Raw genomic sequence first — 15,830 nt, 5'->3', positions numbered from 1 at the left:
CAATCCAGGCACATGACCTTGACCAGAATTGAATCTGAGACCCTTTGGTTAGCGGGCTGAAGCTCTCTGTCCTCTGAGCCAAACCAGCTAGGGCAATGAGACCTTTTTTTTGACAGCCCTGCCTCTCACCCTATCTAATAAAGAGGAAATATGCAAATTGACTATTACTCCAACACACAAGATGGCCGCCTGCATGTGGTCAAAGATGGCCACCACAAGATGGCCTGCAGGGGAGGGCAGTTGGGAGGGACCAGACCTGCAGGGGAGGGCAGTTGGGGGCGACCAGCCTGCAGGGGAGGGCAGTTGGGGGCGACCAGGCCTGCAGGGGAGGGCAGTTGGGGGCGACCAGGCCAACAGGGGAGGGCAGTTGGGGGAGGAGGACCAGGCTGGCAGGGGAGGGCAGTTGGGGATGACCAGGCCTGCAGGGGAGGGCAGTTGATGGTGGGACCAGTCCAGCAGGGGAGGGCAGTTAGGGGCATTCAGGCTGGCAGGGGAGCAGTTAGGTGTCAATCAGGCTGGCATGGGAGTGGTTAGGGGGGTAATCAGGCTCGCAGGCAGCCGAGTGGTTGGGAGCCAGCAGTCCTGGATTGTGAGAGGGATGTCCAAGTGCTCGTTTAGGCCCGATCCCACCAGGCATCCCTCGAAGGGTCCCAGATTGGAGAGGGTGCAGGCTGGGCTGAGGGACACCCCCCGCCCCCGTGTACGAATTTCTTGCACCGGTCCTCTAGGCCTATATAATAAAGAGCTAATATGCTAATTAGACCGGAAGGCGGAACAACCTTCTGGAACGACCAGTGGGTGGAGGGCAGGGCCGCGGGGCCAGTCGGGGCTGCAAAGGCCTACTCTTGCATGAATTTTGTGCATCGGGCCTCTAGTTTTATAGAATTTATAATGCCAGTGTTTGTGCCCCACCACCATTACCAACTAAAAGAAGAAACACTTCCAACTAAACAGGCAGTGTTAGAATATCTGTGGTTTGTGAAATGAATATTGATTTTATCTTTGTTAAAAGTTGGCATATTGCAGATAATTGATGAAATATTGTGAAATAGTGCGCTGTCCTCCCATACTATTTGCTTCTCATTTCTCCTAAAATACAGGCTTTCTGAAGACAGAGACTTTCAGTTTATTGCTGATCCCCCAGTCCCCAGAAAGTGCCTGGTGAACAGTAAGCACAATGAATAGATCCGGTATATGCATTTTTTAAAGATTTTTAAAAATTAATTTTTAGAGAGAAAGGAGAGATAGAGACAGAAACGTTGATGTGAAAGTGAAACAATGATTATCTGCTTCCTGCACACCCCTTACTGGGGATTGTTCCTACAACCTTGGCCTGTGCCTTGATCAGGAATTGAACCAGCAACCTTTTGGTTCATGGGACGATGCTCAACCGAGCCACATTGGCCAGGGCCTGAATATGCAGTTTTTACAGATAAATTTTTTTACCAGGGAGACAATGAGACCTTGGTTCTAGTCCTCTTGAAAGATTTTAATCAAGAGACAAGGTACAGCCCCGCCGGCATAGCTTAGTGGTTGATCATGAACCCATAAATCAGGAGGTCACAGTTCGATTCCTGGTCAGGACATATACCTGGGTTGTGGCTTGATCCCCAGTAGGGGGTGTGCAGGAGGCAGCCAATCAATGACTCTCTCTCATCATTGATGTTTTTCTCGCTTTCTCCCTCTCCCTCTCCCTCCCCTTATCCCTCTCCCTCCCCCTCCCCTCCCCCTCCCCCCTCCCCTCCCCCTCCCCCTCCCCCTCCCCCTCCCCCTCCCCCTCCCCCTCCCCCTCCCCCTCCCCCTTTCTCTCTGAAATAAATAAAAAAATTTTAAAAAAATGAAACAAAGTGCAACAAAACCAGCAAGAATTTATTGGCTGCAGCAAAAAGACATTTGGGACAGTGAAACAAGGAAGATGCAAATAGGAGAGCCTAGGTTGGGCAGCTTTGGTTCACTGGGAAGTCAGAGAAAAAGAGTGCCTTGAAGACAGGTTTAGGGGGTTATTAGCCCAGAACAAGCTGCCATTCCCATTGCTTCCCTGGTTGCAAGTCTTGTGGGGTTCTTTGGAGTTTAGGAGATATATGCCTGGAGGGGTAGAAGAGGAAGAAGGGAATGGGGTCCTTTGTGTCAAAGGTATTTATCTCTTGCTGGCAGGAATCCTAGGGAAGGTCTCAGTGAAGGGTCGCAATAGAATACTCATAATAAGCTTTTCAGGTGTGCTCTTTCACGGTCCTGGTCTCCACTGATTGGTTGGAACCAGGGGGTCATTAGTCAGTGTAGCTAGTCCTGAGGCAACCATGGAATTACTTGTCTGGTTTTGCTGCTTTTCTGGGCCTGGAGCTGAAATACAACTGAAGCCTAGATGTTATTAGGAAGGAAAAGATAAAGGGTCTAAAGTCATGATCATCAATATGAACGATCAAGGAATTCAAACTGCATAACCAGGGATATGTTAGGAGGAAAGATTAGCCTGGGGATGAGGCCCATGTTTTCTCTGTTTTGCCCCTTGCCTGGTACCCAGGGCTTTCCACCCTGATGACCTTCTGTACTGGTCCATCATCCTTGCTCTGCTCATGTCTGTCTAACTGCCTATCAGTAAATGAAAATATACTGCTTTGTAGACTACTGTTTTTCACTTAGTATCTTGATTTTTTTTCTGTGTCCTTGTATAGTTTAAAAATATAAGATATTTAATAGTTGTGTACTTCTATGACATGTATATAAAACTAGCTATTATGTCCCGACGTTCTGGACTTTGGAGTATCTATATATATATATATATATATAAAGTCCGTGGCCCTAATGCTGTAATGGCCAAAGACTGGTGCGGGTGGGTGGGTGTGTGTGGGTGGGTGGGGCTGCGAGCGAGGCGGGGTGGCTAGTGGGTAGAGTTTCGTGATTTCGTGCACTGGGCTTCTAGTATAGAAATAAAAGAGCCAGAGTGTGGGCTTGGCTTATTACCAGAAGAATTTAGTGTTTATTTCTGCCTTTTTAATTCCTAAGTATAAAATACTGATCTGTACAGAGAATAGTGCCTGGATCAGGGAATAAATCCCCAGTGCCTTAATAGATCTGAAATATTAGCTGCTTATTTTTACCTGTAAAGGCTTTCACTTGGTAGAATAGAGGTTTCTGGTATACTTCCCAGTCCATCCCAAAGTATCTGTTTACTTATGTGTAAAGTAAGAGAGTGGCACCAAATGATTTTTAAAGCTTTTGCCTTAGAAACAGAATCATAAATTCTTTTTTTTAAATCTTCACTAGAGGATATGCTTACTGAGAGGTGGGGCCGGGGGGGTGGAGAGGAAAGAGGTGAGGCGGCTGGGGGCGGGGAGAGATAGAGAGATAGAGAGAGAGAGAGAGAGAGAGAGAAAGAGAAAACATTGATGGATGCACCCCCACCAGAGATGAAACCTGCAACCCAGGTACATGCCCCGACTAGGAATCCAACCCAGAACCTTTTTGGTGTATGGGATGACGCCCAACCAACTGAGCCATACCTGGCCAGGGCACTGACATAAATTCTTAATTTCTGATAATGGTCTTATGTTGCTGTACTTAAATTTGCTTTGTTTGATGATCAAAACTAGAGGCCCAGTGCACAAAATTTGTGCACTCAGGGGAGGTCCCTCAGCCCAGATTGCGAGAGGGCCAGGCTTAGGGACCCCGCTGGTGCAAAATCGGGGCCCAGGAGGGACTGTAGGAGGGCTCCAGGGTGTGTCCAGCCTGTCTTGCTCAGTTCTGGTCAGCCGGACCCCAGCAGCAAGCTAACCTATAGGTCAGATCGTCTGCCCCCTGGTGGTCAGGGCATGTCATAGCGACTGGTCGATTGTCTGCCCCCTGGTGGTCAGTGCACATCATAACGAGCAGTTGAGTGGCCTTAGCATATCATTAGCATATTAAGCTTTGATTGGTTGACTGGATGACCGGATACTTAGCATATTATAGTAGGCTTTTATTATATAGGATTATTATGTGGAGTCATGGCTTTCAGAGCATACATGCATTTCTACAAGCAATTTCATTTATCTCTTAAGTGAACAAAAATAAAATATGTTAATATTAATTTTATTAGAACAGATTTTTAGTTCTTATGAAAAATTTTCAAAATTTAAAATATGAAAAATAACTTTTAATGTTTTTTAGAAATCAATGAAAGGATTCTACTTTGCGAAGCTGTACTATGAAGCTAAAGAATACGATCTTGCTAAGAAGTAAGTACCAAACTAAACATGCTTTAGTTTTCCAAAATCATGTTCTTCTTTGAAATGGGTAAAAAACTGTTGCTGTTTTTTAGCAGTTCTTCCTAAGTATGTCCTGGAAATAAGGGATTCATCACTAAGACTGATCTTAAGGACTAGCCTAGATTCCTTGGAGATTGAGCCTGGAATGAGTATTTTCTGCATGCCTACCAAAGGCAAATTGTTTGCCTTAAAATACTTTTTCTAAAGATTGTCCTGGGTTAGAATAAAAGACAACCATGCTTGTATCTTAATTTCTTCCTGGTTACATATCTGGTACATTATCAGCTGGAAAACAGCAGTGAATACAAAATTAAACTTTGATTTCTGGACAGGAGTATAGCTTGTATAAAAGATTTTTAATTTACTCAATAGGTCATACTGAGGCTTTGTCTCACACATAGTATGGTCAAGAAGGCTGTTGATCTGATTTGCTGATTTGCAGTTGTGGAAAGGAGGAAATGAAGAAGGAGGTAGATATTAAAGACATATATGGGAAGATGGAAATGCTGATAAGGAAAGTGAGAGCACTTTTATTTAATAGCATTGGGCTGTTAACCCTCCTTTTTGCTTCATTGTTGCCCTTAGATATTACTCACTGAATCTAGAAGATATTTCCTTATTTTTTAGTTGTTACTTGGTTTAAGAAATGAAAATGACCTGTATTTGATACTATATTTAGTAATTTTTTCTGTGCTCTAGTTTAGCTGGATACACAGTACTGTTAGATATTGTTTTCTTGTTTTAAGATAAATACATTCTCTTAGTTGTTATTTGGGAAATTGTTGCTCTTTAGTATTCACATTATGATGACTTAAAATATTTACTCTCATCACTTTCTGATTTGTATGCAAACTCTTTAGTGTTTTTCCAAAATGTAATCAGGAAGAAAAACAGTTCATGTAATTCATTTATTATATGTGGGTAGCACTGGAAAAACCATTTGATAAATGTAGCATTTAGTGGTAATAGTATGTTGTTAGCTTTGTATGTGTGTTTGTGTTTAAGTATTATCCTTTTGTGTTTGAGTACTTTGAGTTATCTTCATATTCTAGTTTAAATAGTGGTAGTCAGTAATTATAATAATATAAATTAGTTGAGTGATTGCTTTGGTTTAAGATATACCCTTCAGTTATTTAAATATAGCTGTAAATGTGATTATTTAAAGATTACTTTTTTAAATATTGTTTTTAAACAGATACATATCTACATATATTAATGTGCAAGAAAGGGATCCCAAAGCTCACAGGTTTCTTGGTCTTCTTTATGAAGTGGAGGAAAACATAGACAAAGCTGTCGAATGTTATAAGGTAAACTATAAGATTAAAATTTAGGCTTTGTACAGCCAAACACACGATGCCCAGCGTAATTTATATTAAATAATTCAGATATTTATTATGGATGTCATGAAAACAAGGTATCACAGTACTATTAAGTGACATAGCTTAGCCCTAGCAGTTTGGCTCAGTGGATAGAGCGTCGGCCTGCAGACCAAAGGATCCTGGGTTTGATTCTGGTCAGAGGGCACGTACCTTGGTTGCAGGCTCCTCCCTGGCCTGGGTTCTGGTTGGGACTTGCGTAGGAGGCAACCAGTCTATGTGTTTCCCTCACATCGATGTTTCTCTGTGTCTTTCCCTCTCTCTTCCATTCTCCCTAAAAAGCAATGGAAAAATATCCTCAGGTGAGGATGAACAAAACAAAACAAAAGAAAACAAGTGGCACAGCATGGAACTGATTTTAAATTATTTGGCCCAAAGTACACTATAATTTGTAATTAAGAGGTTAGCACTTTGAGAAGAAGAATACCTATAAATTTTAAGCCTAATGTGGTCAGAAATGCTGTTCTTATATGTGTGGTTTTTCTTTCTTTTTTTCCTTCTTCCTGACATATCTAATAAAAACATACTTTTTATTAATTTATCTTCAAAAATATTTCAGGACATTAAGTTTAATTGTAATAACTTTGAAATAGCATGTTATCATTTAGGAACAGAGTTTTTCATGTGTATATATGAGTATCTGTACTTTAGGAACCCTACTAATTTATTATTTATTTTCTGATATCAGCGTTCAGTGGAATTAAACCCAACACAAAAAGAACTTGTGTTGAAGATTGCAGAATTGCTTTGTAAAAATGATGTTACTGATGGAAGAGCAAAATACTGGGTTGAAAGAGCAGCTAAACTTTTCCCAGGAAGTCCTGCAATTTATAAACTAAAGGTAAAAAAAAAGGACTAAAACATGATAAAAAGCAGTTGTGAAAACTAAAGGAAGTCACAACTATTTCTAATATTTGGAGTTAAATGACTTTTCAATAGGAGACATTAAAATATTGTGTGTGTGGGTGGGGAGTTGATGGGTAATGGGTGAAGGTGGTCAAAAGGTATAAACTTCCAGTTATAAGATGGTTAAGTTCTGGGGATGTAATATGCAGCATGCATGGTGACTATTAACAATACTATGGTGTATACTTGAAAGTTGATAGAGTAGATCTTAAAAGTTACTATCATGAGAAAAATTTGTAACTCTTGAGGTGATGTTATCTAAACTTACTGTGGAAATCATTTTCCAGTATGTATATATCAAATTATTATGTTGTATATCTTAAACTAATACAATGTCATATGTCAATTATACCTCTAAAAAATAATGTCAAAGAAATATTTTTCTTCAAAACTTTCTGAGCATATGCTGTCTTATTAGGCACTATTATGGTTTACAAATGGTATCTCACTTACTCTTATTCAATTATTAACATTTTAGGGACTTACAGTTTTATAACTAGATGGTGGAGCTAATAATTAAATCAAGCTGTTTGATATAAAATTTTTACTTCGTTTGGTAAAAATTATCCATAGGATGACAATTTAGGGTTATTACTGTCTAAAAATGGAAAGGGTTGTGTTATGAGATAGTGAGGTTTTCAAGCAAAACTTCAATGACAGTTTCTCTATGATGTTACAGGTAATTACTAAAAATGATAGGAAGTTGTTGCTTGTATATTAACCAATTCTGATTGTTATTCTTTACTGAATATAATATACTGGTTTGCAAAATAACTCTTGGATAAAGTCTTTTCAAATGTGCTAGCTAAATGGAATTTTAAGTGTATATTGTTTTTAAGAACCACCTACCTTCATTATACATGTTTCTGATAGAATTTTAACAACTTTTTATTAGGAAATAATTATAGGTTTTTCACCGGAAGTTGTAAGATTGCACAGAGAGGTCATGTGTATACTTCATCCAACTTTCTGTAGTGGTTACATCTTATGTAACTACAGTATAATGTAGACCTGGGAATTTGACATTGGTACAGTGTCTATGTATAGTTCTTTTAAATTTTATTATATGTATAGATTCATGCCCAGCTGGTGTGGCTCAGTTGGTAGGTGTCATCTCATGCACTAAGGTTGCCATTTTGATTCCTGGTCAGGGTACATGCCTGGGTTGTAGCTTGATTCTGGTAGGGGGCATGCAAGAGGCAGCCAATCAATGTTTCTCATCAATGTCTCTTTCTCTCTCTCTCTCTCCCTCCCCCTCCTCTCTTTCTAAAATCAATAAAAAATATTTTAAAAATCTATAAATTCATGTCATCACCACTGCAGTCATGATACAGGCTTATTAAGTTTTTTTCTCTCTGTGAGAAGCAGCTGGGTTTAAAATATTAATCTAAAATGTTAGGTCTAAGTGTGTAAATTTCTTTACCCTATTATCTTTGTGTTATGCCTCAAACACAATTCCCCTATTAGCCATGACAGTTCAGTCCATTTGGTGACAGTGACATTAAGGAGCATTTATAATGATAGGAGATTATTTTTCTTGCCGTGTATCAAAGTTAGAGAGATGCTTCCGCAGGATCCCGGATTTGTTTAATAACTCTTTAAAGATGTTGTTTAAAGCTAAACCTTTCTTACATGTAACTTTTTAGCAAAGGAATTCTGGTTTTTAAAGTTTAAGGCTTAAGGGAAATAGTTTTTTGGCATTTATTTAATGAATGAAAATATTGGTATGAGATCTTGAGTATGAGAGTAGAATTTTTGAAAAGCATTCATATTGGTGTTCATCTTTACTTATTTCTTTTTAAACATACACTTGAAATCTAGGGCTTTTTGCAGAAATGGAAAGGCCAAGTGTAAGTTTATGGAAGTGATTGAGAAGAAGTAGAGTGATTGGTAAGGAGAGAGGGCAATGAAAAAAATAGCTCTTATAGAGAGCTTGGTCTTTGCTAGGTGAAGGGAGCAGAGAGAAGTAAGTATAAGTAGATATGGCAGAATGGAATTTATATCTGATGGCTTCAGTTTTCTCATGAAGAATGAATTGTAATCATAAGTTGAAAGTGAGGGTTGAAGGAAAGTGTGGGAAATTTGAGGAAAGAGGAAGTGTATGAAGTTATATTTTTAAGGAATGGAGAAAGTGAGTCTATTAAAGGTACAGTAGGATTTGTTCTAGGCATTACCAGTTTGAGATTTCCTAAATTTCCAAATGCCCTTAGTGACACAGCTGTTACTGTAGAGATACAGAGAACACAGATGATAGGCTTCTTCTAAGGAAAGACATGGAATTAATTGAGAGGATGTGTAAGCAAGTAGCAATTATGGATATTGGGATTATGGCATTTTAACTTAACAAAGAACTGTGTGTGTGTGTGTGTGTGTGTGTATGTTTTATGGAATACTAAGACTTGGTGATGTCACTGTATTGAATGGAGCTTTCATGTAGTAGATGTAAATATATGTGGCAGTGAGGTTATGTGAGTTCCTAGTGAGGTGGAAGAGTAAGAGGAGTGTGGTGGTCTGATTGGTATGACCAAAATACATATTTTGAAGACCTTTGTCAATGTCAAATGGATGGCTGAGGCTGGAGTTGTAGAACCAGTGGGGATGAGGTAATTAAAGAACTGAGTAGCCAGGCAGTTATATACCTTGTACATCTTTCAGTTGATAATGACAGTAATTGATAATAACCAATGACAGTAAAGGATGAAGGGAGAGTTTTCTATTCCAGTTGCTAATGAGGAGGAATAGATGGAGTAGCTGGATAGCATGTCCTTTAGAGAGCAGGGTTCTAAACAGGTATGAGTAGATATTATTTGGAAGTGACATTGTGTGTGAATAGGTCACAAACCCCACTTCCTCTACTTGTATGTAGGTTAGCAGAGAAAAAGCTTCCATGGCAGAGAAATGATGGCAGCTATCTCAAGTTATACACCATTCAGTTAAGACCAGAGAATGAAGACACTGAGAAGATAGTGAACAGTAGGAGCTCCAGTGTAGGAGCATAGTGGGCAAGGGACTGAGTCAGATTTAGGGAGATCCAGAGCAGTTTGAGAATAAGGACCTGGTATGAGGATTGATGGGAGGCCTAGGCTCTGATAATGACTGGGATGGGTGTACAGGGATGGGTAGTAGTCCTGGTAGTCTCTGAGGTGAAATGGGCAACTATATAATTGCAGATGTTTACACATAACTTTTTTGAGGTTTAGCTTCAACTCTGAAGGGACTAATAAAGTATGTAGGATAATATTTCTGGTTTCAATTTATTGAAGCTAGACACGGTAGAATGGTGCTCACAGGAGCCATGATGTGTTTAAAATTGCACAGGTGTTTTTCTAAATTAATGATTTTTTATTTTAAATTAGGAACAGCTTTTAGATTGTAAAGGTGAAGATGGATGGAATAAACTTTTTGACTTGATTCAGTCAGAACTTTATGCAAGACCTGATGATGTCTATGTGAACATTCGACTAGTAGAGCTGTATCGCTCAAATAAAAGATTGAAGGATGCTGTGGCCCACTGCCACGAGGGAGAGAGAAACGTAGCTTTGCGTTCAAGTTTAGAATGGAATTTGTGTGTTGTACAAACCCTTAAGGTAGGTAAACATTGCTGGGTCTCTACACTTCTATATAGATAATTACCATACATGCCTTTAAGCAGTGCTCCCCAAGATAGAAATTTCTTTTATTTATGTACAGCACCTGTGAAATGAAATTTTTATTAGGATGTTCTCAATTTGTAATCGATAGTTTGGAAAGATAAAATTGACATATTTATGTGTGTGTGTTGTGTGTGTGTGTGTATGTACTTATATAGCTATATGTTATTTTTATAGGCTGATGTAAAAATGTGGTTTTACAAATAGGAAAGGGCAAAGGAATTTGTAGGCATAAACGGATAAGTTTTATAACAGTTGATAAGTTTTATAACCTATTCTTTTTACAAAATAGGAATATCTGGAATCTTTACAGCGTTTGGATTCTGATAAAAGTAACTGGCAAGCAACCAGTAAAGACTTACTTCTGGCCTATGCTAATCTTATGCTTCTTACGCTCTCCACTAGAGACATACAAGAAAGCAGAGATTTATTGGAAAGGTATGTTATGTGGACTTCAGTGTAAATTACAAATTTTCTTTTTGTAGTAATTCAGTTCATTGGTCTAAACATCTTTACTGCATTTTTATAGTGAACCCATGGGTAATATTTAATACGATGAACCACTTGGAAGGAATTCTTGTGTGGGGATATTATAATTGGTTTTATACGACTTTGATTTTTAGAGAACATAAAATTGTTCAGGCTTGATTAAATTATTTTTATAGTTAATATTCAATTTTGACATGCTTAATATAGAATCAAGCCTGAAAATGACTGTTCTAACTATTCCATATTTTATTTCCAAGAATGATGTAATCTTGAGAAAAAAAATCGAAGAATAAACTTCATTTGTCAGATGTTCTAGTATAAACAGTTAGCATGAGTAGTATTTCAGAAAACAATAATTTAGCTTAGAAATGATAACGAAAATATAATACATGATTTTTCTGTTTTCCTAAATTTTGATTTTTGAGCACCAGTGTCTCTTTTGTTAAAATAAATGCCATTGAACAAAAACAGCACTCGGATTTGCATAACGATGTTAGTTGAGTGTAGCGTTTAACTAGGGCTTGTGGGCCAAATATGGCTATCTGATTTTGTACTTAAAGTTTCATTGGAATAAATCCATGCCTCTGAGGACCATTTGATTTAGAAGCACTGATTAGTACATAGATTACAAATAATAGTGAGAAATACAATTTATTTAACTCTGTAGTTTATATGGTAAGAAGAGCAATTATGATATTGACAACTGAAATATCTGTTACTTACTTATAATTTGAATAAGGCATACCTAATTTTAGAACTTCCAAGTTTGAATTAAATAATGAAACCATATTATTGAGAAGAAACTAGAAAATTTAGTTTCCCAGTTTTATTCTGGTATATTATGAAACATCCTATATAATAAAAGGCTAATATGCAAATTGATCAAACAGCAAAATGACCAGTCGCTATGATGCACACTGACCACCAGGGGGCAGACGCTCAACGCAGGAGCTGCCCCCTCATGGTCAATGCACTCCCACTGGGGGAGTGCTCCTCAGCCAGAAGCTGGGATCATGGCTGGTGAGCGCAGTGGCGATGCTGGGAGCCTCTCCAGGCTCCACAGCAGTTGGACATCCTCTGAAGGCTCCTGGGCTGTGAGAGAGTGCAGGCTGGGCTGAGGGATACCCCCCAACCGAGAGTGCATGGATTTTGTGCACCAGGCCTCTAGTATACCATAATCAGTAATCTTATTTATTTGATCTATATCTTTTCTATGAATGGAGAGGGCTTGAACTAAGTTTTGTAATAGGTCATTCTAGAGGTTTAGCTTTAAGTATAGGGCATATGTGGAATAAAAATACGTACTAGGTGATTTATAATTTAAAAAATAGAGAAGAATGGATTGTTAGGAGTTTGAATATGGAAGATAAGCTTGAAATAAATTTGAGTTAAATATTGAAGCCATGATACACAGTGCAACAAATTTTAGATTTGTTTAATATTTTAATATTACAGTTTTGATGGTGCTCTTCAGTCTGTGAAATCTTGTGTGGGCAGAAATGATGAACTCTCAGCTATTTTCTTAGAAATAAAAGGACATTTCTACATGCATGCTGGTTCTCTGCTTTTGAAGATGGGTCAGCATAGTGATGTGCAGTGGAGAGCTCTCTCTGAGCTGGCTGCATTGTGCTATCTCATAGCATTTCAGGTAAGCCTTATTCAGTTTTGGGTGCAGTTTCACTGAGACTGTCAAAGTGTTAACCATTATTTTTAGGTGATGAGATGCTGGCTCTTATCCTTTCCCTAGTCATTTTTTTTAGTTTTAGTGTTTTTTTTTTAGTGAGTTTGCATTAATTCTGAAATGAAAAGAAATAAGCAGTATGCAAAAAAACAAAATGCATTGAGCTCAGTTTATAAAAATTGTTAGCTTTAGAGAGTGACCTTTGTTTGAGGGAAAGCAGAGGGTTCACTGTAGAGTTACTATTAGAGCAGACCCCTCCTTGTAGTTCATATCATAAAGATCTTTGAACAATATATTTGTCCCACTGTGTTAAGTGCTACTCTTTACTTTGCAGAAGGATTTAAGTTCTTAGGGAATATATTTATAGTGAAAATGAATGAAGTTTAAGAAGTTTCCTAATTTACATAAGCACTAAAAGGTTCTTGTGATTAATATTTTTATAGATTCTCAAGTAGCTGACAGTTTTTTTATTTTATTTTGTTTTTACATTTGGGTTTTTTTTTTTTTTAAATCTTTATTGTTCAGATTATTACATTTGTTCCTCTTTTTCCCCCCATAACTCCCCTCCTCCCAGTTCCCACCCCACCCTCCGCCCTCACTCTCCACCTACTGTCCTCATCCATAGGTGCACGATTTTTGTCCAGTCTCTTCCTGCGTCCCCCACATCCATTTCCCCCACCAAGAATAGTCAGTCCATTCCCTTTCTATGTCCCTGATTCTATTATAATCACCAGTTCAATCTGCTCATCAGATTATTTATTCACTTGATTTTTAGATTCACTTGTTGATAGATGTGTATTTGTTGTTCATAATTTGTATCTTTACCTTTTTCTTCCTCTTCTTAAAGGATACCTTTCAGCATTTCATATAATACTGGTTTGGTGGTGATGAACTCCTTTAGCTTTTTCTTATCTGTGAAGCTCTTTATCTGACCTTCAATTCTGAATGATAGCTTTGCTGGATAAAGTAATGTTGGTTGTAGGTTCTTGGTATTCATCACTTTGAATATTTCTTGCCACACCCTTCTTTTTTTTTTTTTTTAAATATTTTATTGATTTTTTACAGAGAGGAAGTGAGAGAGATAGAGAGCTAGAAACATCGATGACAGAGAAACATCGATCAGCTGCCTCCTACACATCTCCCACTGGGGATGTGCCCGCAACCCAGGTACATGCCCCCGACCGGAATCGAACCTGGGACCTTTCAGTCCACAGGCTGACACTCTATCCACTGAACCAAACCGGTTTCGGCTTGCCACACCCTTCTGGCCTGCAAAGTTTCTGTTGAGAAATCAGCTGACAGTCGTATGGGTACTCCCTTGTAGGTAACCGACTTTCTTTCTCTTGCTGCTTTTAAGATTCTCTCTTTGTCTTTTGCCATTGGCATTTTAATTATGATGTGTCTTGGTGTGGTCCTCTTTGGATTCCTTTTGTTTGGGGTTCTCTGCGCTTCCTGGACTTGTAAGCCTATTTCTTTCACCAGGTAGGGGAAGTTTTCTGTCATGATTTCTTCAAATAGGTTTTCAATATCTTGCTCTCTCTCTTTTTCTGGCACCCCTATAATTCGGATGTTGGTATGCTTGAAGCTGTCCCAGAGGCTCCTTACACTATCTTCGTATTTTTGGGTTCTTTTTTCATTTTGCTTTTCCGGTTGGGTGTTTTTTGCTTCTTCGTATTTCAAATCTTTGACTTGATTCTTGCGATCCTCTGGTCTACTGGTGGGAGTCTGTATAATATTCTTTATTTCAGTCAGTGTATGCTTAATTTCTAGTGTGTCCTTTATCACATCCTCGAGGGTCTCACTAGATTTCTTGAGGGTCTCATTAAGTTTATCGGTGGTTTCTAGAAAATTCTTGAAAAACCTTAAAAGTGTGGTTTTGAACTCTATATCCAGTAGTTTGCTTTCCTCCATTTCTGTCATTTGTCATCTGTTTCTTTGTCTCCGCATTTTTTATGCTTCCCTGTGTTGATAGAGTGGCTTTGTGTGTTAGGTGTCCTATAGGGCCCAGTGACTCAGCCTTCCCAATTACCTGAGGTAGACACTCTTGGTGCACCCCTGCCGGGAGCCGGTCCATCCTTGCTGTTTCAAGGGACCTGGCATATATGGCATACTGCTCTTAATATGTTTGCTCCCCTTCTTGGCGCCATGTGTTTTAACCAAGGTCACCTCTCTGAGAAAGGTTGTTTCCCCAGGTGGGGATTTTTCCCTGAGGTTAGGGAGGGGATACAACCCCTTAATTAAGTGCCAGGCGGGTAGTTAAGCTACATAATCTTTACTCCCTGGAATGGAGATAAGAAACGCCCTAATCTTTGTAATAGAAATTGACAGGATTAAAATCAGCTGGTATAAATACGGATGTAACAAGACAGTAAACATCAGATCCTCATCAGATCCTCATCAGATCCTCACCAGAACCTAGCGAGAGAGAGAACCTAGAGAGAGAACCAAGAGACAGGACTTGGCTGGAGATCCTAGACAGAACCTAGAGACAGAACCTAGCCAGAGAACATGGCACCAGAACTTGGTTGGAGTTCCTAACCAGAACATCGCTGGAGATCCTGGAGGGAAAACTTCGCTATGCTGATGAACTGAAACCAGTTTCCCTGTCATTCCATCTTCACCGACTCCGTCCACACCTTTGGGGACCCCTGGACCTGCTGGGGCTGGATCCCAGCACACCCCCTTGTGGGCTTTGTGCACAGTGTTGTTGTAGTTAAGCCTTGATTGTTGTAGGTAACACTGGGAGGATTTGACCTGCAGGCCAATTGGCTGTGAGAATCAGCTGTGTCTACGGTGGGAGAACTTATGTGCTGAAGACACCCTTATGGGGCAAGACTTACTTCAGTGGGGCTTTGGTGCTCACTGAGTCTACCCCCTGAGTGTGTCCCTTATGGTTCTGCAGAGTTGTAATTGGATGGTCCCATTCTGACCACTGGGTACACTGGCTCTTGGATCTAAGGAGGTGCTAATCTAGCCTCCACCTGAGGCTACCCAGCAGAAGCCAGCTGTAAAGCAATGCAAGTTGCCCTGGGGCCTTGGGGCAGCTGCAGTTTGTTAAGTAATTTTCAGATTACAAAGGGCTGGGCCTTTCATATGCAAAAGCCTCCATGCACAGTTTGGGCAGGGCGGGGGTCCCAGGAGATCAACAGGGCGGGTGGAGTGAGCAGTATGGCTGCTCTCAGTCCTGTCCTCAGAGGCCTCGGCAATCGCTGCGTGTGCCTTTGAGAGAAAGCTGCCCTCGAGTTCTGACCAATGCCAGACAGTCCCGTTTCTCCCGTATGAGTCTGGGTCCCCAGAGACTCGCCCGGAACTGGAGCTCAGAGCCTGAGACTCCCTCCTGATTGAAAAAGACAATCCTGTCCTCAGCTGCCAGCCCTCTCCGCATGCACCTCCGCACCTTTGTATTTTACGCCCGCACCGCACCTCCTCTGAGTCTCGGTATGCTTTTCTCTTTCCTTCTAGTTGTAGAATTTCCACTCAGCCA

At 39.8% G+C, this 15,830-nt stretch overlaps 1 protein-coding gene across 2 annotated transcripts in view; it reads left to right on the top strand.

Annotated features, from left to right (window-relative positions):
• The window catches only part of LOC139003698 (E3 SUMO-protein ligase RanBP2), an 88,828-nt gene that overhangs the window by 12,838 nt on the left and 60,160 nt on the right, over positions 1-15,830 (top strand). For both annotated transcript variants that reach the window (XM_070405856.1, XM_070405857.1), the window contains exons 2-7: positions 4,147-4,214; positions 5,440-5,551; positions 6,309-6,461; positions 9,883-10,113; positions 10,469-10,614; positions 12,121-12,313. In XM_070405856.1, the coding sequence (XP_070261957.1) occupies positions 4,147-4,214; positions 5,440-5,551; positions 6,309-6,461; positions 9,883-10,113; positions 10,469-10,614; positions 12,121-12,313 (903 nt within the window). The remainder of the gene's footprint in view (positions 1-4,146; positions 4,215-5,439; positions 5,552-6,308; positions 6,462-9,882; positions 10,114-10,468; positions 10,615-12,120; positions 12,314-15,830) is intronic.

This window comes from Myotis yumanensis, unplaced genomic scaffold (assembly GCF_028538775.1).
Source record: "Myotis yumanensis isolate MYYU_CA2020_CCGP unplaced genomic scaffold, mMyoYum1.0.hap1 SCAF_2, whole genome shotgun sequence".
NCBI classification, from domain to species: domain Eukaryota; kingdom Metazoa; phylum Chordata; class Mammalia; order Chiroptera; family Vespertilionidae; genus Myotis; species Myotis yumanensis.
The sequence above is the reverse complement of the archived record's forward strand: the minus strand, read 5'-3'. Positions and strand labels throughout refer to the sequence as shown.